We start from the raw sequence: 24483 nt of genomic DNA, 5'->3' as shown, positions 1-24483 counted from the left end.
GATTTGTTGCATATACATCTATATATATTTTTTCTCTCCAATTTTTTTTGGACTCAGAGTTGTTAAAACTGTTGTCATAAACTGGAGATCATTTGCAGGGGAGCATTATTAGGTTTTCTAAATTATTACAGGATGGCATACTATGTGGCACGTTCTGCTTACCTTGTTTTCTTGGGATGCACAATATTTTCAGGATTGCTTCATTAATGTCCACCTCATGTGTACACTAAATGTTCACTACAAGTTGGATATTGAGCAGTGTGTAGGGCTAGGAATGAGGAAATGTGGCTGGACTCTGTAGCATCTCAAAATTAAATGATGACAGCCAAGTTGCATTGTGTTTTAGCTGAGATATGATAACTGGCATTGAGAAGATTTCCTCCACCATCCTACTGTACAGTTTAGTTCGCACCACTGGATGTCCCCACACAGCATGGCTCCCTCCAGCAATCAGTCTTAACAACTTGGAGGGATTGGATTGACACCGTGACAAAGACATACTATTGAAAAGAAAAGAAAACATAAAATGGGAAAGATTACAGATTTCCTCTCTTCAGAAACGAAATTTTAAGATATGTTAGTTGCCCGACAAGGGTCTTTTCTGAAACCGTTGCTGCTTCCTTTCTCATGTTTTTTTTTTTTTGCATAAGAGTGTGTTCCCTTCATTTGCTTGTTTTCTCTGTGTCTTGGCTTCTTATCACAAGGTATGTAGTACTGTTGATTGTTGCTTGTCTCTGTACAATCCTTATCAGTGGCATGATCACTGTCTACAACTATTATAGCTTTTGTTGTCATATCACAATGCAATGCCTGATATTATAGTGTGTATGTTTATGTTTAAGCTTTTGAACAAAGGTGCCAGAAGTGTATTTGTTACTTCATGCGCACATGGATATCCAGTTGTGCACAACTTTCAACTTCCAGTGAATGTCTAGAGCAAAGGTAGAGTCCTACAAATATATGGAGGCACTCAGTGATTTCAAGTCCTGTATAGAAGTTTATGAACTTCCAAAGGAGAGTCAGTATTTAGTATTGTACGAGTATAATATGAATTTGGGAAACGCTTAGTTCGGAATCTAGCTAAGACCACTATCTTGACTAAGGTTTTCATGGTCTCACTCAGTCTGACCAGGGCCACAGCTTCCTACCTTTATTTATATAGCTGTGGTGACTCTCTTTTTATGGGTGATGGCCCAAGAAGTCCTTCAAGCAACAATCACTTGAGCTGATACACCCAGTGTCATGGACCATTCATAATGTTCCTACCACACATACTTAATATGATGGCTCAGTGCATATGTACATGAATTGTATTTGGGTGGTATCACATTTGGATCTTAGTGCATTATCATTACTGAGGCTTTTTTAATGGCTCTGTCAGTTTTTCCTGGCAAGTGTGAGGAGTTTACCTTGAAATATGCTGCAACCATACCCCCCACTCTTTCCACTTCATTGTTTACAGTTATGCTTTCACCTCATTCATAGCTAAATAACCTCTTTAGTTGATTTAATCTTGTGTGATCCAACCACACTTAACATTGACTAAGTAGGAGCAAGTTTCCCCAATGTTAAATATAGGTAGCAACCAAACATGATTGTTCGAAGTGTCCCAGTTGTGTTATGTCGGGTTTATAAATCTGCAGGGAACCAGAGTGACTCTGTGATTTACACCTTTTGTAGCAGTTTGTGTATAAGATATTGTATCTATTTCTCTATTCAGAATTATGTAGTGTTTACAATGCAAGTTACAAATATTGTATCCCACATCCATGATGCCCTCTAGATGGGTGTCCAGTAAATATACAGGAACATTTAATTAATCTTAAATGTATGAAAGTACAGAGTCATAGGAGTAGAGTAACATAGGTTTGGGTATTCTCCACTTTCTTATACAAAATGAAACCTGAAAGAATACAGGATATAAAGACAGATTATTTCCTGTTCAAATATTTTCTGCATGTGAAAATTTATATTTAGAGAAATGAAGTTGTTTGTATATTTGATTATTATATGATACTGTATCTCCTGCTGAGTTTGTACAGTCTCAGTGTGACAGAATGTTTTTAAATTATGGAGTGGAAGTAGTGTCGGAGAGAACAGTCATTGCATACTGTCTCCTGTAGGAACTCAGTAAAACCACAAAATTGTTAGTCACAGTTTGAACCATATGTTTCCCAAATGTGAGTCAGACATGTTGCCACTGTGCCAACTCACCTCGTATCCAGTGCAGATATGCTATACTATATCTACATAGTGAGGCTGGCATTTATGGTTCCTTCAGATGCCATGAAAGATGGAGAATTTCTTCACTCACTGAGAGCTTGTTAGCTTCTTAAGAAGGACACTGTTCCAAGGAGTTAGTTAGATTGTTTAATGGATTTAAATTTGATTGAACTGTAGTTGTTGTTTGCATGTGTCAATACATCAAGAAATTGAAAATGAACTTAAAGAATTAAACCTTTTGTAATTTAATTTTGGTAGTGGCATTTCTTCCTCTTCATTTGGAAGGGCTGTGCTGCTGTGACAATATAATTTTGGATTATACGTTCTCCTTACTTGAGAGGAAAAATTCTATGCCTCTGTTGCCTTAAACAATTTTTATTAAACAGGGCGCACTATGGGAGACTTATATGGAATATATTAACCTCCAGCATTCCTAGATTGTTAGTAAAGGACTAGTAGAATGAGCTTATAAATGTTTCTTCATTAACTTATCAATAGATAAGCGATTTCTGCGTTCAGTCTGGGAATTAAATTGTAATGTGTATAGCTGTTGCTGTGCTGGAAAAAGGGTTAACAGGTGCTGTGGTGATTTGTGAAATGTGAAAATCAATGATAGTATTATAAGTGCATGCAGTTCTGAGTGATAAGTATAAGCGGTCAATAAATCTTTCACCAGATTGAAACCCGTTTATAGTCATATTCCTAACTTGTGACAGACTGATGTCAGAAGTGGTCAGATTGGGAAATGTATTGGATCTTGATCATTGCGCTTCCATACCACAAAAATGGAACAAATAATGGAACTCCTGAAAGCCATGAAAGAAATGATAGGAACAAAGATATGTTCTCTTGCCTCCCAGATGGATACCAACAAAGCCAAGGCAGACACCAGTCAAGAATAAATTAAAGCCAAGATGGGCTTTCACCACGAGAAGTTGATGATGATAATGAAAGCTGGTAAGGATAAGATAGAGGCCATGAGGGAGGCCTGTTTAGAAAAGACGGAGGTCAGAGAAAATTAAATCTGATGCAGAGCGTAAGGAGCCCCCTAAGGAAGAGGCTGCTGTGGAAACTTTTGGAGCACTGAAGGAGTGGTATAGGGACTAGAATTTAGCCATAGTGCACCACAGTCCGCTGAAGAAACAGACCCAGGGCAGTGGTGGGTTCCAGAAGAAATTGGCTGCTGCCTCCAGAGGGATGGCTGTTTCTGCATTGGTTTAGGGGACACTGTAGTCAGGGACAAGGCAAGGACAAGGCTATACAAAGACCCCAGAATGGATGGACGTTTAGGAAGAGACATCAGGCGAAGCTGGAAGGCACCACTGGAATAAGGAACCAAGGCTCAAGACAACAGCTACATCTGAGGAAGGACAAGACAACTGGAAATGGCATCAGAGGATGGAGAAGGAGATGGGAACCATGTCTGGGAAGCAGAACAACTTAGCAAGACCTTCAGAAGCACCGTAGAGTGGGATATCATAAAGCAGATGTTCAGGACTCCCATTAGACTGGGGAAAAGGAGTGTCAAGACATTATGGAGGGGTCATCCCCATCTGAAACAGAAAAAGAAACTGCACACAGATTAAGACCCATGGATATAGGAACATTGACCACTCTTGGAACTTTTGACCACACTGACTGGAGAAAGATGCTGGTGATAAACCTGGACTGGCTCACTCCTTGTCAGGGAGCCACTCAGGATGAGTGGCCTTGAGAAGGGAACAGTGGGAGCAGTTGGAGTAAACACCATGCAAACCAAACCACCAGGAGGAATTCAAAACCAAGCATGGATGTTGCAAGCACAACCCTCAGAAAAGAAGAAATGGCGGTGCACCTGTAGGCCATTCAGGACGAATAGACTTAGGGAGGGACAATGTAACGTGTATAGCCATTGCTATGCAATGATCGTGAGACAGGTGGTTATAGACCTGTTTCTAGGTAATGGCTCAGCAAACACATTCCTGTGGCAACAGTTACATATGCAACAGGGGAAAAGGGTGTTACCTATGCAGTCTGCACTGAAAAGTTATAAAAAGAAGAGGGTTGCGGTAACCGGTCAGTTGATCTCTGCAAGGGAGGCTGAGAAGAGGTGACGCTGTAGTTGAGTTGACATTTGACAAAAGTTCTGCATCTACGTCTGTGACAATGAGACTTGACCACGTGAAGCTGAAGAATCTCCAATGTTAGAAGTCATTGCCAGGGAATGGCTGGTGAAGACACAGCAAGCTGGAAAAAGTCTTAGCAGGTGCTGTGGTGATTTATGAAGTGTGGAAATCAACAGTAGCATTGTAAGTGCTTGCAGTTCTGAGTGGTGTGTATAACTGGTCAATAAATCCATTCACCAACCCAAAACCCATCTGTAGTCACACCCAAAACCTGACAATATCTTTACCTGCAGTTGGGCATTTTCACCTTTTACTATGGAGCCTAGTATTCATTCATTTATTTTACATTCCATAGATCCAAAGTACAACAGGTAGGATATGGAACGTGTCAAGTGGTACATATATAAAAAGACAAATAAGCCAAAAATAGAATAAAATAAAATTATGACAAATATAAAAAGTTCTATTACTAATAGTTATAAAACTTGGTGACAATAAACATAATTTATTAAACTATATATAAATTTTCTATTATGTGGGTTATACAAGAATTGCCAGGAAAAACTGCATAATGCAGGGAAATTATTTGTGATCTGTGCTGAAGCATGGTCTTTTCACTGTGTGTGAACACTGCATTGGTTGTCATGTTTCCCCCTTACTAAGCTGCAATCACTATGAAAATGCAGGAACTTCATGAAGTGAAGTTTACATACCTACATTACAAGAAATACAGAATTGCTGGGTTTTGGACTTTTTCCATCATCCGGAATTCTAGGTAACAGAGGAGACAACGTTTCAGAAACTCTTTCTAAGGGGCCCAACTGAGTAGGTGTCTTCCTTACTCACCTGAAGACAGAAACAGATCCAGTTTCAGAAATTTAATGTCCTCTATTACCTAGAATTCTGGATGATGGAAAAAAGTCCAAAAACCCAGTAATTCTGTGTGTAATCCACCATCATCAGAACTCTTTAGAATTACAAGAGATGTTGAATATTTTCACCATCACCTTGGATATATTCCACAAATCTACTAAACAGTTTCTGATTATGACATTTTAGTTGCTCTCTGGATATGTGTCACCTTTCCTGAAAAATATCTACTTAGGATCAGCTTCACTGTTGTGACCTAACTTAAAATACCAGTCATGGAAATGAAGTCTAGCTACAGAAGCCCATGGCTTCAAAGACTGCACAAGTTTTCTTGTATGAAGAATGATATTTAGAGAGCTGCTAACTTATTGATATCTGTACTGGCAAACACAAATACCAAGACTGATTTTATTAACTCAGATATTACAAGGAAAAAATATTCGCCTTTTAAAATTCACTAAAGTGTTCAATTCAGGTCGTTAGATGGGTGTGAAGCTACAGTTCTGTCATGATTTTATTAACTATGTGTTGTCAAGGTCATTGAATATTTAGATGGCGTAATGTCTATTATGTCTTGTGATTTTTATAATTTATAGACCTCAAAAACTTTGTAAGTAAAACAACTTATAATGTATCCAGTGAATTGACCTATGTGAAAGGGTAATGCGCTGCATAAATATGTAATGATTTAATCACCCTTGTGGTCACATCAATACAGCTTTCTAAGAATATCCATGGTCACTCTATGCGGTTATATTTCACAAGCATGCTGACTGGCTGTGAATGAGATTTTGATTTCTAGCAAAGCATTAAGAATTTTTCTCGTTACCCCCAAGTCAACTGACTCTGATGTCTCAGCCACTTCTACACCTCCATTTAAACCTCTTTGCCAACAGTGAAACATTTGCCACCAAGGTAGTTTTGTAGCGGACCAAGCAGGTGGAAGTCATTAGGGACCAAGTCATTGCTGTAAGGAAGTTGTTCGAGAAATTACCACAGTAGTTCTTCAGTTCTGTCCTGCATTGCCCAGGCTGTATGGGGTCTGGTATTATCATGATGAAGCAGTACCCCTCTTGCCAGTTGGCCTGGACGTTTTCTGTGAAATGCATCCTGAAGCTTCAACAGAACATCACAGTATGATGCACAATTCACATTTTCACCACTCTTCTGAAAATGAGCTAACAGTATTTCCTGAGAATCCCAAAACACTGTAAGTATAACCTTCCCAGCTGATGGCATAACCTTAAACTTTGGTTGAATGAGAAGGTGAACTAGGCTGTTTCCATTACACTGAAGCACACTTTGATTTCAGTTTGTAGTGATGCACCTGTGGTTCGTCACCAGTAGCATTTCTGTTAAGCATATCTTCTTCTTCGTCTGCATACCATAAGAGATGTTGCAAGGACAGACTCATTCGATTAATTTTTTCTCGATCCTTCAGTTGGCTGGGGAGCCACCATGTGCATACTTCCAAAACTTCAACTGATCAGGTATAATGCTGTATACTAAACATGGGAACAACCTAGTGCAGTTGCCACATTGTCTATAGTTATCCTTCTGTCAGCTCTAATCAACTCTTCCACCTGCTGCACAGTTGCTTCTGTCACAATATCAACAAGGCGACCTGCCACTTTTGAACATCCGTGAGAGAATTTCTTGATCCAGTTGTGAAGTGCTTTACACAACAGACACTTCCTGCCATAAAGAGGGAACACTTCTATGAATATCCTTTCCATTGAATCTTTTTGCTGACAAAAAGAGCACAGCAGAACTCTGCTCTTCGGTAGGATACTTCTCAAGTACACTTGCCTTTCTGACTACTGAAACTTGCCTCTGAACATGTGCATGCGCGTCTGCTTCCTAGAAGCTGAAGCTGAACTGTACTGCTACCTCGTGATATCCATAGAAAACATATTGCTTCCATTATAGCTATTTACTTCTATCTGTGACTGTTTACTGACTCTCCCTTGTATATCTATACTGACTCTTGAAACTCTCAAGCATAATGATGAGATACATATCAAATTTATTGGTAATGGCCAGTTTGGTGATCAATCCCCTGGTATTATTATTTTATGTATGTATGTATGTGTGTATGTATGTATGTTTTACTACCTTCAGCAGCAGCATTGTTTCCACCTGTTAATCTCTTATTATACACTAATCATTTATGAACACAAATGATAGACTACTGACCCAACAATAATATTTTGAAATTGTGGACCCTTGTAGTAGTCCCTAGAAAGTATACAACTATCTCAGTGACTATTGGGGTTTTATATTATAACTTAGACTTGCGCTGAAGGCAGCTTTGTGATTTTGTGTGTTCCAAGGACATTAAAATTCTATATACAATACATATTAGGTGCAGACAGTTTTGATATATATTAGTAATGCCAGCTTTCACATTATTTTATTTGATGCACGATACATACTTAGTTTGAACCTGTTTAGAAATCTGTTATTACTGCTATTCACGGAGACATACAATATTAAATTTTTATGCATATTTATGCATAGATCTTATATTGAAACAATAGCCCTGAAGTATATAGTAAAGTGGTTCACGTACCCTGTTTGTTACATTTAAAACTTTCATACAACATGCAAAACTACAAATTTAATATGTAAATTCAGGTATTCAGGTACTGTGTGGCATTAGAAGGTTCCCTAGGTCTAAATATATTTTGCTTTCAGCTGAACTGAGTACTGTGAAATTTTAGGTAATTTTAACAGTTGTATGATGGCCTTGTGCATAAAATGAAATTCACTGAGTGTTAAGTGGAATTAGTTATTGTGTGCAAGTTAGTGGCTAGTTAGGTAGTTATTTAGAGAGGGTGGGTTTCCCCATGCACCGCGACCAGTTTGATCTATTGTGCTTCCCTCTATGATATTCTACCAGTCTCTATACCCTACTGATAAATGGTACGTACCATCAATCCCGCCGAGCAAGCGAGTTCGGCCGCTTGCTTAGTGGTGTCTATAATGCTTCCCCCATCTATCAGAGGCCTTAGAGACTATTGTTGGGCGGGAAACGTCCTGGAATTTGGCTCAGTGATCCCTTTTGGGGATATGAGGTTCTTTTATGTGCCGTAAAGTTACGACACGGGACACACAGCTTAAAGGCCCTCCCGGAGCACTTGTTCCCTGAATTTTTCCGCCCTTAAAAATTCGACGACCTCCGCTGGGTATTTGAACCCGCATACCACTAGTCATGAGGTGGGAATGTTACCTCTAGGCTACAGAGGCCGCTAGTTAGTGGCTAAGAAAAATAGTTCTGAGCAAGTAATTGTTATGTGATGGTCACCTGTATCCAGAAAATGAAATTATAAATCAGTGGAAAGTCCAGGCAGACTACTTGAAACCAAATGTGGATCGTAGATATCCAGAATAAATTTTTGTGCTCAGTGTGCATGTTCTCATAAGTAATTCTATTTTGCTTAAATGTTGAATGCTTGAAGTGGACACTGTGGGCTTGTGTTCTGCATAAGTATGAAAGCCCTGAGTATATCGAAAGTGAATTTGTGTGTCTTCTGTTTTCCGTTGGTTAAATGTAATGCCTTTCTAATATCAGTGTTACATTAACTGTGTGTTATTATGAAAATTTATTATTACCCCTTACTGCCAAGTATCAACAATATGCAACATGTAATTTTATTGTAAGTTACTCTTGGGATTTTGTGTACTGTAATCAATGATGTGACAACTGCAGACCATGTATGGTGTGCAAAGGTTTCTTGGTGATCTGATGGCTATCCCAAAATGAAGGTATGTTCACAATGAAAATTTGGAGAAATACGTCTGTTATCTTTACCATGTCTGCCTGTCCATCTGTCTTTCTGCATATAACAACTCAAGAACTGCTAATTGTATTTTTAGCAAATTTGATGTTAGGGAGTTCAAAACTTTGGTTAAAATTGGACAACAGAAACAGACACTTTACATGAATACCTTAACAGTAAGAGGCAATAACAGAGCAAATATGCCAGAATTGCTACATTATGCATACATTTCCTATATTATTTAATTTCTTAACACTTTTGAACATACTCATATTTCTTTTTGCGTGTAGTTGCTCCAAATTCAATTATTTTGTTGCATTTTAAAATATTTTACAGTTATGGATGTAAATAAAATTATGAATTATGAATTAGAAGTAATTGGTATTGGACTGGGATGCGATTTTGTAAATGTTGGGCTAAATTTGACAGACGACCTTCATTTGAATGTGATAATTCAAGATTTGAGTTAAATATATTTGTTTAAATTGTATAATTATACTCATTCTGGTATTAGACTAATGTGTGCTTTTGACTGTTGGACTGTGTTTGACAGAGGATCTTATGATCTTCTGTAATATATATGCAGGGCCTTTTTTCAGCCAGTACACATACTGACAAACAGTTGGTGCTCACTGGGCAAACTATTTGGTACCCGGGAACTACCCACTTGCCAGTACATTATGTGCTTTGACCTTGTGACTAAAACAGTGTGAGAGTACCGGTAAACAACTTTTCAGAAAGGATAGCACTGGCCATGTCTGATACATGTGTGCCTCTACACATCACAAAAAACCATGCCCTGTCCCTATTCTGTCACATTAAGTGTGATGTTGAATTGTTTTTTCAAATGGTAGACGTGATTGGGTTAAGTTGTTACTGCACAGAAAGTAAACAAGGTTATTAAAGTTATGTTGATATGCATTATGTACAGTTGCAAGTGTACCCTCATACTTAGAAAAGAGTTTCACAATATCATTGATGGTTTTTTATTTTTATATAAAATAATTGGTTGATAGATCATGTATGTATCTTTATGCCCCAGAAAGTAGATGGGGTATCAAATGAATCTGAGAATAACTGGTGTAGGCAGTTGACATAATATCTTAGAAAATGTACTGTAGCAGTGTAAATGCCCTGATTATTTGCAAGATAATGAAAATTAGGTAATTATGGCAGTGCCAGCACAGGATATAACAGTTCTACGAATCCATCATATCTCTGCTCATTTCACCGTAATCACTAATGATGCAATATAATGATGGAAGGAAGGAAGGAAGGACCAGATCTGACAAAGATTTCTGTAAACCATCTGTCTCCCCATCCTGTTAAGTTTTCCCTTTCTGTATGCCTTCTGGCATATCTAACATCAACCTAATGCAAAACATATGGTGGGAAATGTGACCACAAACTTTAGGCAGTGGTACTTTGTTCTGACACTCCTACATTTGCTACTGTTGGTGGGTAACATGCTAATATCTTGTATTCATATCATGGTAGTCTAGTAATGGTTTTATTGCCACTGCACTATATTGTGGTCATGGCAGTAGGCACCAAATATTTAAGAAGACAAGCTTCACAAATTCATATCGCAGTCTTTCTGGGTTTTAACACTGTATAGCCTTGTAGAAGGAATGTGGATCTCAGTCTGCAGATTTGAATTGATTAGGGTGATTGGAAGGGTGACATGGATGATGGTAGTCATTCAGAACCACAGAGGAGTGAGAGGAGACAGCCCTCAATAAGGACAATGGGACTGGTGAATGGGAAAGTGTCTGATCATAGCCCATTTCATGGCCCCTGCAGGCAGAGAATGTAAGAAAAATAGCTCCTGCTAGGATCAGTGCAGAGGAATATAATGTGGCATGCTGTCTAAAAGCCAGAATATCTGAGTTAGAGCGGTCATCCATTGTTAGGCAATGGCTCGGCGTCGACCGTTCCACATCATTGTCTGGGTGACAATTAAACATGTCCATGTGACAACGCATACATAACAGACCTTACCACAGAAATGAAAACCAGAACTAGTGCATTTCCAATGGCAATGAATACACTAGCTATCGGTGCATAGAACATGTGAAATTATAAGTACAAAAAAGAAAAACATAGAACACTATTAGTTTTTAGTAGGGAAGGCTGATGTAGAAATAAACACAAAAAAAAATAAGTATACGCATGTATGTCCATGTCAGATCTTCATGTTGCAGGATAAACTTTTAAAATGAATATAGCTAATAGATTCTAAAAAATATGGCAAACTTAGAATGCTTGGGAAAGAAGAGAACATATCATAAATGCATTAAAATTAAGAGCAGATTAAATTCAGAGATTGATTGCTGCTGTTCGATTCAGAAGGTCTTGTCTTTTGTTTGTTCTCTAAAAATATGAAGATTACAACATAAAAGACTATAATTTTATGTGCTGTTTTGCATGTATTTTTAACACTTTTTACGCAGATTAAAGGAAGAATTTCATTTAATAGTGTCTGAGAACAGGGTTCTGTGTTAAAAATATCAATACATATGGAGGGAAGTTGTGCCACAGAAATGCATCTGGCTAGGAGACTAATCTTTGCATGATGGCAAAAATGAAAATTTAAGAAGTCTGTAATTGATGTAGTAGGTATTGTATTGTATTGTATTTATTGCACGCTCCNAACAATATTAACATGATATTAACTTAATACCCTTATATGTACTACAATTACATCACATTTACAATATAATTACATTATAATTTAAATATAAATAAATAACATAAACACTCAATAACAATCCTAGTTAAAATATTCATCCAAAGTATAATAAGATTTACGATGTAAAAAGGCATGTAAAGCCACTCTAAATTGCTTAATATCACAGACCAATTCTTTAATCTTCAATGGAAAATGGTTAAAAAGTGTAATGCCAGAATAATAAGGACCTTTCTGGTAAATTGTTAAATTTGCCTGAGGACAATAGAGATGAAAATTACGCCTCATTTTCAGGCCATGAATTTGCGTTGACTTATGATACAAGCCCATATTATTCACAACAAACATCAAAAATGAGAAAATATATTGCGACTGCAACGGCAATATTCCCCATTCCCTAAATGCCTCTCTACAAGAGTCTCTAGGTCTCAACCCACTCATGACTCTAATTATACTCTTTTGAATTCTAAAAATATGCACACTAAGGGGTGAATTACCCCAAAAAATAATTCCATAGCTCAATAGTGAATGAAAGTAGGAATAATACACCATTTTTAATGTCTCAATGGGCAAGATGGGTTTAATCACCCTCATTGAATAACAAGCCTTACATAATTTAGGCCTAAGCTGAGTTATATGAGCTTTCCAAGTGCACGATCTTTCTATAACAATCCCCAAAAATTTCATGTTTATATCATTTGAAATCCCATTATTACAATATCGAATAGAAGTTACATTATTCGTTCTAGGCTTTGTCTCAAATTGAACATGTTTAGTTTTATTAAAATTTAAGGTCAACCTGTTTGTACTAAACCACTCATTAAGACAAGTGAAAGAGGTATTAACATCTTTACTATACTGGCTATTATTCCAACTGCTAATGACTAAGCTTGTATCATCTGCATACAATACTGATTTAACTGAATCGTTGAAAATTGTGGGGAGATCATTTATATAAAAAAGAAAAAGAAGCGGACCAAGGACGGACCCTTGTGGGACTCCGTGTCTTACAGTATCCCAGTTAGATCTAGCAGCATGATCAAAGTCAGTGCTGGCTATTAATACTCTCTGTTTTCTGTCTGATAAATAGGATGTGATCAGGTCGAGAAATTTACCTCGTATTCCATAAAATTGAAGTTTCTTCAATAAAATCTCATGGTTGACACTGTCAAATGCCTTCTTTAAGTCACAAAAGATTCCACCTACAATTTTCCACTTATTTAATGCTTCTAATATTTCATTTATTAACACATAAGAAGCTATAGTTGTTGAAGATTGACTTCTAAATCCAAACTGTTCATTAGCTATAATATTATAGTCATGAATATGTTGGTTTAGTCTAGCCAAAATAATCTTCTCAAATACTTTTGAAAAGGAAGTCAAGAGAGAAATGGGTCTATAATTAGAGGGGTCATTCTTGCACCCATCCTTAAAACAGGGCTTAATCTCAGTGTATTTTAACCTGCCCAGAAAATTTCCGGTAGACAGCATTTTATTACAAATAAATGTTAACGGAGAAATGATAAATGGAGCACATGTACATGTAATGGTACATGTAAACTGACAATATAAAAAATTAATAAATGACCAAGTTTATTTTTAAAGATGGTAATGAGAAGTAAAGTATCTGGGACTGGCTGCCTTGACTGAAGTGTTGAAAGATTCAGTCCAGCTAATGTGTCATATCTGTTATTGCAGATGCCAATAAGAAATCCACTACAACACAAGGTTGCAAATATAGTTGAATCAGTCAATGTGAAATAGGCAACATAAACCCTCACATATTATGTCTAAGTGAACATCATCATGGTTGAACAGGAATTGCTGCTCCTCTCAATGAATGGTTACCTGTTAGGCTCAAGTTTTTGCCGAAAGAGCCTACAGAGGGAAGGAGTGTGTATTGTTGTTAAGACAGCTCTACATTTCAGTAAAATTGATATTTCTCATCACTGTAAGGAGCAAAACTTTGAAATCTGTGCAATAGAGCTAGTAACTAAAACATCTCACCTAATTATATTAAGCCTGTACAGAGCCCCTTCAGGAGAGGTTAATGAATTTCTAAGGAGACTAGATGCAACTTTAAAATATCTGTACAATCCAAAGTCTGAGTTCATAGTCTGTGGAGTCATAAACATAAACTATTTAAATGAAAGCAGTCAGAAAAAACAAATAAACTCTTTAATAAGGACATACAATCTGTCACACAGTGAATTTTGCAACAAGAGTCCAAAATTCCTCAAGCACAGCCATTTATAATATCTTTATAGATAATGCAAGGTTAAGCTCTTCTTGTACATCTCCTATAGTCAACGGCCTCTCTGACCATGATGCTCAAAATCTTACAGTAAATAATAATATTGTGGAAGTAAATTCAACACCCTGAAATAGAGAACCAGAAAAATAAATAGTGAAACCATTGCTCAATTTCAACATCTATCACAAAATGAAAGGGGAACCTGTTTTAAAAAATAAGGACACAAATTATAAGTTGAACTCTTTTTTATATATTTTTCTAAATATCTTTGAAGCCAGTTTTCCTATGCAGAATAAAAGTGTAAGTAGAATAAAAAACCATACAGCTGAGCTGTTAATACCTGATCCTAGCCCCTTTGAGGTTGAAAGTGCTATTGCAAAATTGAAACGGTATAAATCGCTAGGTAGTGATCAAATTCCAGTAGAACTTATTCAAGCGGGAGGCGAAATATTATGTTCTAAGATCCACAATCTAATTACTTCTATTTGGCATAAGGAAAAATTGCCTGATCAGTGGAAGGAGTCTATTATTGTACCAGTTCACAAGAAGGGTGATAAAGCTGACTAGTAATTATCGGGGGATATCACTGCTATCAACTTCATATAAAATTTTGTCCAATATTCTTCTTTCAAGGTTAAGTCCATATATAGATGAAATTATTTGGAATCATCAGGGTGGATTTTGACATAACAGATCAACTACAGATCAGATCTTTTGCATTCGTCAGATAGAGTACGATGAGACAGTACATCAGCTATTCATAGACTTCAAGAAAGCCTATGGTTCAGCTAGGAGGCAAGTATTGTACAATATTTTGATAGTTTGGGATACCCATGGAACTAGTTAGATTGATTAAAATGTGTTTAAACGAAACGTATAGTAAAGTCCGTGTAGGTAAACATTTGTTTGATAAATTTCCTATCCAGAATGGTCCAAAACAAGGAGATTCTTTATCACCACTCCTTTTCAACTTTGCTTTAGAATATGCCATTAGGAAGGTCCAGGGAAACCGGGTGGGACTGAAATTAAACAGGACATTCAGCTGTCGGCTTACGACGATGATGTGAATCTACTGGGTGATAATGTAGATACCATAAAGAAAAACACACAAACTTTAAGTGACGCAAGTAATGAGGTTGGTCTAGAAGTAAACACAGAGAAAACTAAGTATATGTTACTGTCTCATCACCAAAATGCAGGGCAAAATCATGACATACAGATAGGAAACAGATGTTTTGAAAATGTGGCACAGTTGAGATATTTGGGAACAACGATAACAGGTCAAAACCTGATTCAGGAGGAAATTAAGAGGCGATTGAACTCGGGTAATGCTTGCTACCATTCAGTCCAGAACCTTTTGTCTTCTTGTCTGTTGTCAAAAAACGTAAAAATTAGAATATACAAAACTATAATTTTGCCTGTGGTTCTGTATGGATGTGAAACTTGGTCTCTGATATTAAGGGAGGAAAATAGACTGAGGGTGTTTGAGAACAGGGTGTTGAGGAGAATATTTGGACCGAAGAGGGATGAAGTGACAGGAGGTTGGAGAAAACTGCATAATGAGGAGCTTCATAACTTGTACTCTTCTCCAAGTATAATTAGAACGAACAACTCAAGAAGGATGAGGTGGGCAGGGCATGTAGTACGAATGGGGGAGAAGAGGAATGCATATATGAAATTGTTGGAAAAGTCGGAAGGAAAGAGACCACAGGGAAGACCAAGGCGTAGGTGGGTGGACAATATTAAAATGGATCTTAGAGAGATAGGATGGGATGGTATGGATTGGATAGATCTGGCTCAGGATAGGGACTGCGGAGGGCTCTTGGGAACATGGTGATGAACCTACAGGTTCCATAAAATGCTGGAAAATTCTTGAGTAGCAGCAGAATTGGCGGCTCCTCCAGAAGGGCTCAGCTCCATAATGAAGTAAGAATAAAAAACCACTGGATTACACAAGGAATAAAAATATCTTGTAAACATGAGAGGCATCTGTATGTAGACAGCAGGAGCAGTAATAATCCCTACATGAGAGCACACTCCATAAGGTTTTGCAGAATCCTGAGTAGAGTTATAAAAGAGGCTGTAGCTCTGTAGGCTTATAGCAAAATTGAATAATCAGATAAAAACCCCTGGAATATAATAAAACATGGAACAGGAAAATCACATCTGACTGAACAGATACCATATCTCCTTATAAATGATGAAAAGTTGAGGACCCAGGAGAAATTGCAGATGCCTTCAGTACTTTTTTCTAAAAATTACAGAAAATATAAACTTGCACCAAGAAGTGGGAGATAATGTCATTTCATTTTTAACAGAAGCATTTCCTAGAAAATTCCCTGGTATTAAATCCATTCCAACCACTGAAACTGAAATAAAAAGTATAATACGTTCCCTCACAACAAAAAACTCTTCAGGTTATGATGGAATAACAAATAAAATTTTAAAGGTTTCTGCATCTCTAATCAGTAGCCCATTAACTCATATCTGTAATCACTCACTATCCACAGGAATCTTTCCTGATTGTCTTAAGATTTCAGTAGTAAGACCACTATATAAAAAAGGGGACAAGGCTAGTATGACAAACTACAGGCCAATTTCACTGTTAACTACTTTCTCTAAAGTACTTAATTACATTTTATTTGGCATTCATAATTGCTACAACAGTAACACTTGAACAAGTCACATCATTAAATACATCATTCTTGAAATCTTTTTGCCCGAATGATTAGAATTTGATTAGAACCTGAAAAAGTTATGCACAATAGGTTAAGCCATTATTTTCAGAGTAACAAAATACTAGTCCCAGAACAGTTTGGCTTTAGGAAAGGAATTTCCATTGAAAATGCAGCCTTTAAGTTAACAGACAGTGTGTTGAAATCTATTAATAAAAAAATGCATGTGGGTGAAATATTTTGTGACTTGGCAAAGACTTTTGACTGTGTAAATCATGAAATTTTATTAACTAAATTACATATTTTTGGCATTCAAGACACAATGTTAAGTTGGTTCAGATCCTACCTAACAGGTAGAAAACAAAAATTGAAATAAAATCATCAAATTCAATCCAAAGTACCTACTCAAACTTGGGAAAAATAAAACATGGAGTTCCACAAGGGTCAATTTTAAGGCCTTTGCTTTTCATAATTTATATAAACGACCTCCCTCCTACACTAAGCACCTCATCAATACCTATAATATTTGCAGATGACACTAGTGTTATAATTTCTGGTAAAAATTTAGATGATTTCTGCATGTTATCAAGCAAGGTTCTTTTGCAAATGAGTAAATGGTTTTCTGCAAACAAGCTGTCCCTGAACCTAGAAAAAACAAATGTAATAAAATTTGTAACAAAGAACTCACCACAATATCCATTAAACATAGGATATAATGATAAATATATAGAAGAGGGAGTAAACACAAAATTACTTTGCTTGCAAATTGATAATCATTTAAACTGAAAAGCCACATAGATCAGTTGATTCCAAAGCTATGTAGAGCGTGTTATGCAGTTATATTCATGTTACATATTAATAACATTGACACTCTCAAATCAGTCTATTTTGCTTACTTTCACTCTTTAATGGAGTATGGAATAATTTTCTGGTGTAATTTATTTGACAGTAAAAAGGTATTTACATTGCAAAAGAAGACTGCTAGAATCATGATGGGTGTCAAAACGCGTAATTCCTGTGGAGATCTGTTTAAGAGACTACAGATCTTAACTTTGCCATGTGAATTATATATTCATTAATAAACTTCATTACAAATAATGAACATTTTCAAATGAATGCAGATGTACAGTGTTAACACAAGACACAAATACTGTCTTCATAAACCAATTGCTAACCTCTCATGCTTTCAGAAAAGCGCATATTATGCTGGGATTAAAATTTTTAATAACCTGCCATCTGATCTCAAAGGTCTTATGAATGAAAAGGCATGATTTAAAATAGTACTGAAACGATACTTAAATACACATTCATTCTACTCTGATGATGAATACTTATTGTCTAGAAAATAACTTATGTATCTTTAAATAGCCTTGTGTGTAGTCACTCTGTATTCTTGGTTTCTCTTGTGTGAGATCTCCATTGGGACTGTACATATGTTTTGTATTTATATGACATATTCCACATCCTTCAGTCATTTTCACTAACTTTGGATCCATGGAATGCAATGTAATGTAATGTAATGTAATGTAATGTAATGTAATGATGGAGTTCCAAGTGACAGAAGTATACTGGAGTTCACATTGAGCAGCATTATACAAGATCATAAGACTACTGATAGTAGAAAAGGAAAGTATAATGAATCGAACCTAACATTATAATCACTGTAAAAAAAAATGTGATCAGCATGACTGTGAAAATAAAGTTTGCAGTCTAACAAGATTCCAGGTTCTTGAACCCTCTGGATGGAAGGTGGAAGCAGCAGCAAGCAGCAACAACAACAACAACAACAACAACATCAAAGATCATCATCATCATCATCATCATCATCATCATGGGGTACACTTGTTTCCCGACCAGTCTTCTTGAGTTTCATTAGCTGCTAAATGACCTTTCAGTTAATGCAGCTTGAGAAACCTATGAATGAATCAGACAATGAGGACATTACATTGAAAGTATCAAAACTAATAGATTTAATAATTTGTTAGTTTAGAAAGTAAGTGTGCATTGTTTCAACTATTCTACTAGGTGTGTGTACTGAATAATATATTCTATAAAAGCTTTTGAAATAATACGTAATCTCAGGTGCTTCAGTGCTGAAGCAAAAAGAATTTTACTGATGCTGTATAGTCTCAGTACTGACAGAAACATTAAATAATCAATTGAGAAAAACAAACATTACAACATTAAATTTAGTGAGGTGAATAATTGATGGAATAAGATGTTGACATTTTAATTTAACAGTTCTTCACATGACTTATGATACATTGTTTCCTTTAAATGTTCACATATGTATGGATAGAGACTAGCACAATTATGTAACTCCATGGTGTATTTCTGTCCATCATGTCCACCGATATAGATTCCTCTACATGAACGTCAGGTATGAGCTCAGAATTTAGCTCCAGATATGTAGCGGTATTTATTGTTTGTCACCATATCAGATTTACTACTCATAGCTCTAATGGTTCATCAGTTATTACCATCACATAGAATGCTAAATGTAGGCTTTGTAAGAGTCTTATTGTTATTTTACTTTCTACAAATTTACTCTAAGAAAAGTTACATTTGAGTACTTTTAGAAAATACTTTCTCACAGAAAGAAACATATGAATATATAGCCAGTGGTGCTAGTGTAAAGTTCATTTCAGTTTGCATTAACATCATGCTAGTGTAACTGATGTCAGGTACAAAGAAATTATAAAGGTGAGGTAACTTCCAATATCTTGAGATATCATAAGTAAGGATGGACAGACAGACAGACAGACACATGTGCGCATGCACCATGCACACGCATCTGCACGTGCGCACGTGCGCACACACACACACACACACACAATAAAAGGAAAGTAGGCAAGACTGTCTGAAAATTGACAGCATATGATATCTTATGAAAACTGGATAAAATATGTTCTTCATCATCACTCTGTTGATTTATTTAGAGTCATTTCAACTAAATTTTAAACTAAGTGCAGTGTAACAGCAACGTGAGTGTATACACCTCATGATGGCCGTTTGAGGCCGAAACATGTAGTGTAAAGGAGAGCAAGATCAAGGACATATAATATATTGTTTGCACTTGGGACGGAGTTCATATCATTTATCTTATAGAGTACAACAGGATGCTTAAATATAATACTGTACTTAGATGTATCTATTCATCAAGGAATGGAAAGAAAGTAAAACTTTAAAGTGCTGACCTGAAATTAATTTAAACATTGCAGTGACATTTCCTCCACACCAGATAGTGGTTATATTAACATGTCTTGATCATCAGACCCTCATTTTATAAAATTAAAACAATTTTCTTTTATTGCTAGTGGGGTGGGACTAAGTCTCTTGTACTGCGGCCACTTCTGGCCTATTGTACCAGCCCCAGATGATAAGTGAGGGTGATTGTGGAGCAATTGGTGGAATTAAGATTGGCAGGGGAAAATAAAGTACTCAGAAAAAACCTGCCCCAGCGCCACTTTGTCCACCACCAATCCCACTTGACCAGACCTGGGATTGAACATGGGCCGCCATGGTGGGAAGCCAACGACTAACTGCTTGAGCTATGGCTCAGCCCCAAATTAAAATGATACTGAAATTAGAACAAGAAAGGCTTCAGTATATGCATCTTACCCATTATATGCCACATATATTTACATAGGGTATTACTCGTATATTAAAGTTTTAATTCCAATATTTTTTTCCCTTGTTTTGTCTCAAACTGATTCATTATTATATGCAGCTTACCATTGTATGTGGTGTTGTCACTTTATATTTGGGATTGGAGGATGTACAGAGCTCATTCTTTGAATCTTTGTAACCATAAAACTATATCTTCATTCACTTTAACAAATTGTAACAGCTCGTATTTATATTCTCTTTGTGCTGGACAGAGAGAAGTGCATGACATTGCATGACTTGCTTCATAATCACAGGAAAATGACTTCTCCTTAAATGACACTCAAAGCCAGTACAGCTGTAAAAAGAATATGTTACATTGGTGAGTGTACTGATTGTTAAGGAAGTGCTGATGCTTGTCTCTAACATACTGTATATTAGTTTGTAGTGTTCACTTTTTTTTAAAGTCATTATTCTTACTGGCTATAATTAACGTAATTTTATGTCCTACAGTTCAATCTTCTATTTAATTGTTGAATGTGTAAGTTATTAAAGTGGTCAGAAATACTACACTGAGTTATACAGTCATACATTTTAGACTGTTGATTCAGGAATCTCCTTGAGCAGTATTTTTTCATTCATTTTAGCCTTCACATGATATAAAGTTTTATTCACATTGTTATGCATAGATAGCTAAAGATAGAGCCAATTTGTATAATGGAGTGGAAGAATGAAGTACATTTTCACCAAGAAATTTCATAATGAAGATAGTGCTTATAATTTAATTGATTTTATATCATAAAAACCGATATGTATCAGAACAGTTCCTTTCAGGCTGTAACATTATCAACAGTCTGTTGAAAATAAATTGTCATTTAGGGTACAACTTTCTTGTAGGTGTAAAATATTAGTGATGTTGTAATTCTTAACTTGCTTGTTTAATAAGTGAGGAAAGCGAGATTTTGGAGGAGAACAAATGCAGGACAGGGTGGAAATATAAAATGGTTGTCATAGGTTGTGGCTGTTATTGAGACATTCATTGTTTGGTGTTTATATTTTTGAAACTGAATGTAGTTGCACATGAATAAACATTACCATATTTTGTTACCTGTTAATTGTTGCATCTTAGGGCACAATGAGGGACCACAGAATGTTTCCATTGCATGACCTATTGATGTTGCCATCTTAGAAAGGAACCATGCATCTTGTAAATTCTCTAGCACAGCATGACTGTGTTTGTTTAGAACAAATTCAAGATGTGATTATGTCAAGTTACTGTTTCTCATGTTTCTAACTATGTGTGTGCCATATGGTGGTGTCAGGTGGTACAACACGTGCCCAATGGGAGGATGTCACAGGATCTACACCCCTCACATTTGTCAACGACTGTGTCTCCTTCACAACCACGGTATCCGCACGCTTCTGGCTAATGGACTGCCGCAATATTGGGGATGCAACGAAGATGGCCACCGAACTGTACAAGGAGGCGATACATGTCCCATTCATGGCCAAGTGAGTCCCACCATTGTAGTTCATAATATTGCATGCAGCCTTCTTTGTGTGTGTGTGTGTGTGTGTACGCACATGCGCGCACACACACACACACACACACACACACATACACACAAACAAACAAACAAACAAGGATAAAGATACAGATTTCTGATTTGGTGTGATCAGGGACGCCAGAGTAAGCGGGTTCAGAAGGTGGTTGTATCCCTAACATTTTGCCTGCTTACATATTCTTCCAATGCTTAGAGCTGGCCTTTGCCCCTCTAGATCTGAAGCACTTTGGTGTTCTTGAATATGGTGCTAAATCACAAAATTTGAATGAAACATGAAATCTGCAGGGCATTTGATTTATACTGGAATGCTGAAAGTGAAATGGTATAAGGATACTATGCTTTCCCAGTGTTTTAACCTTTACTGGCCAGATTTTAGTCTCCCACTAATCTGGTGCTGGTGGCCAGGTTTTGAGTTTGGCAGTAGTTACATGTATATTATAGAGAATATGGTGATATGCCTGCATAATCAGTGCATACACTGGCACAGTTGTGAGATGCATGGATGAGAAAGGTTAGCGTTTCCTAGTTATACATAACTTGAATAGTTTGGATCCAGTTCGTTGAAAGAACAGATGATTTTGCTTTCTGCCTTCATGTTCAGGTCAACACTGGGGACCAGTTTCATGCTCACTGAGGCCAAAGTGGCTAGACTCTGAAAATTATTTCCCATCTCATTAAGTGTCAGTATCAAGAATGTGTGAAATTTCACCTCCACTACCGTGTGTGTGTTTATGTCATGGTGCTTGATCACTAGACAACTTTATTTTTACCAGCTATGCATACTCTGAAAACTATGTGTGGCTTCATTCTGCCCTATCATTTTGTGTGTAGGTCTATATTAAGTTTATTAAAGGACATTTAGATGGATTGAAATTTCAGTCAAATCTTGTTTAATGAAGTTTCACTGTATTGAAATTTACATGGGCCAAAATGCTTTAAGAATAAATACATGTGTAATGTAAGAAGTATATCATGATGCTTCATTACATCATAAATTAAAAAATCAGGATGCTCAATGTGAAATGCTTGATAAAAATATATGTATAAATCATTGAAGTGAATACTACTTTTTATCATACACATTTGGTATATGAAGGACAATTTGAAATACAAATACTGGAAATTTAAATGCTCAGTGCCTTGAGTTTATAGACACACACACACACACACAGAGAAAACTCAAAGATCGTTCTGTTGATGTGTACAAATATTGGAAGAAATAAATGAACCTGAAGAGAAGACATTTGAAAATTGCGAGGTATCATAAATAAATAAATTGTTCAAAATTCCTATAGCCTCTCAGCTTTCTAGCATCAACTATGTTCAGTTCATGCTTAGAATATAATGCTTTTCCTTATGTCTCTGTCACCTAACAAGAATGTCAAGGTACAGTGTTATAAATAATTTAATGGAAGTTCGTTCTTATGGCTGGCCCATATGGGATGAAATGTGTTCTTCTTATATGCTCTGTGAATGGTTGGTTATTGGTGTGATTTAACTCAACAGGGTGATCCCACAGTCCATTTGAGTGTGTAAAGATGACAATTTGCATCTTCCATCTCTTTCTGACTGCATGCAAATGGTGTGAATGTATTAACAAGCTTCATTCTAGTACTTAATTTAGCCATAGAATTTTAAATTTAAGATCATGTATGCATTTAAATCAAACTTTTGGAATCTTTACAGAAATATCTTACTATTGTACTGAATAAATATCAGAATTTTAGAAAGTTTTAAATGTTGCCAGTTGATTATAGTACACAGCTTAATAGTGTGTACATCTTCTACAGTATATACTTACAAGATAAACTTAAATTTTGTAGAATTTGTTATAGAGTTAAATTGATATTGTAGGAATTATGAATCAGATCATTTTTTATAATATCACATTACAGGAGTAACTTTTTATGAGTTTTATGGTACAATTTCCATTTTGGGATCATTAATGTAGTTCAGTAAGATCAAGTGATTATGTTTAAATTTGATGTTTATCTTTACCATATAAGGAGTTTGTGGTCGAGATTAATGATTTAAAGAGATTGTTTTAATTAGAATAATATTATACCTGCCATGCAGCCTTTGCAGGTGGTTTTACAACAGGCAAACTGCAAAATAATGCACTTTACAGGACCAGAGTTAACTTCTACCATAAGCTGAATAAAATGATATGGTGAAAATGTTCTGCTTAAATCTTAAAACTGAAATTGCTTCGATACAAAAATTTGAATTTGCCACTCACTCTTTTGCAGCAGCTGAGGTAGTAGTAGTAGTGAGGGTCACAAAAAATAAACTAAATATGTTTGAAGTGCAAAGAGGAGTATGTGATTTTATACAGGAGAGATAATATAATGAGAAATTATTTCTCATTTTGTGCTCTTCACATAATACTGTAAAGGTATTAACAGAACTTGAACATGGGGTCAGGAAGAATAGGTCAACTGAGACAGCTATGCACTCCTTTCTTGAAAGAATGCAGAAATCCATTGAAAGAAAAAGAAAACCGAATTGGAATATTTCGTGATTTAATTAAATCATTACTCACTCATGGAGTTGAGCCCTTCTTGAGAATCTGCCAATTGTGCAGCCACTCAAGAACTCTCAGGATTTTATGGAACCCGAAGGTTCATTACCGTATTCACAATAGCCCTCCACTGGCCCCTATCCTGAGCCAGATCAATCCAATCCATACCATCCAATCCTGTCTCTCTAAGAAC

At 36.3% G+C, this 24483-nt stretch overlaps 1 protein-coding gene across 1 annotated transcript in view; it reads left to right on the top strand.

Moving 5' to 3' along the window:
- LOC111866424 (ankyrin-3) overlaps positions 1–24483 on the top strand; it is a 235021-nt gene that overhangs the window by 140482 nt on the left and 70056 nt on the right. The window contains exon 26 of the mRNA XM_033752256.1: positions 21527–21716. Within this exon, the coding sequence (XP_033608147.1) occupies positions 21527–21716 (190 nt within the window). The remainder of the gene's footprint in view (positions 1–21526; positions 21717–24483) is intronic.

This window comes from Cryptotermes secundus, unplaced genomic scaffold (assembly GCF_002891405.2).
Source record: "Cryptotermes secundus unplaced genomic scaffold, Csec_1.0 scaffold271, whole genome shotgun sequence".
Lineage (NCBI taxonomy): Eukaryota > Metazoa > Arthropoda > Insecta > Blattodea > Kalotermitidae > Cryptotermes > Cryptotermes secundus.
This window is presented reverse-complemented; position numbering and strand designations above follow the sequence as displayed.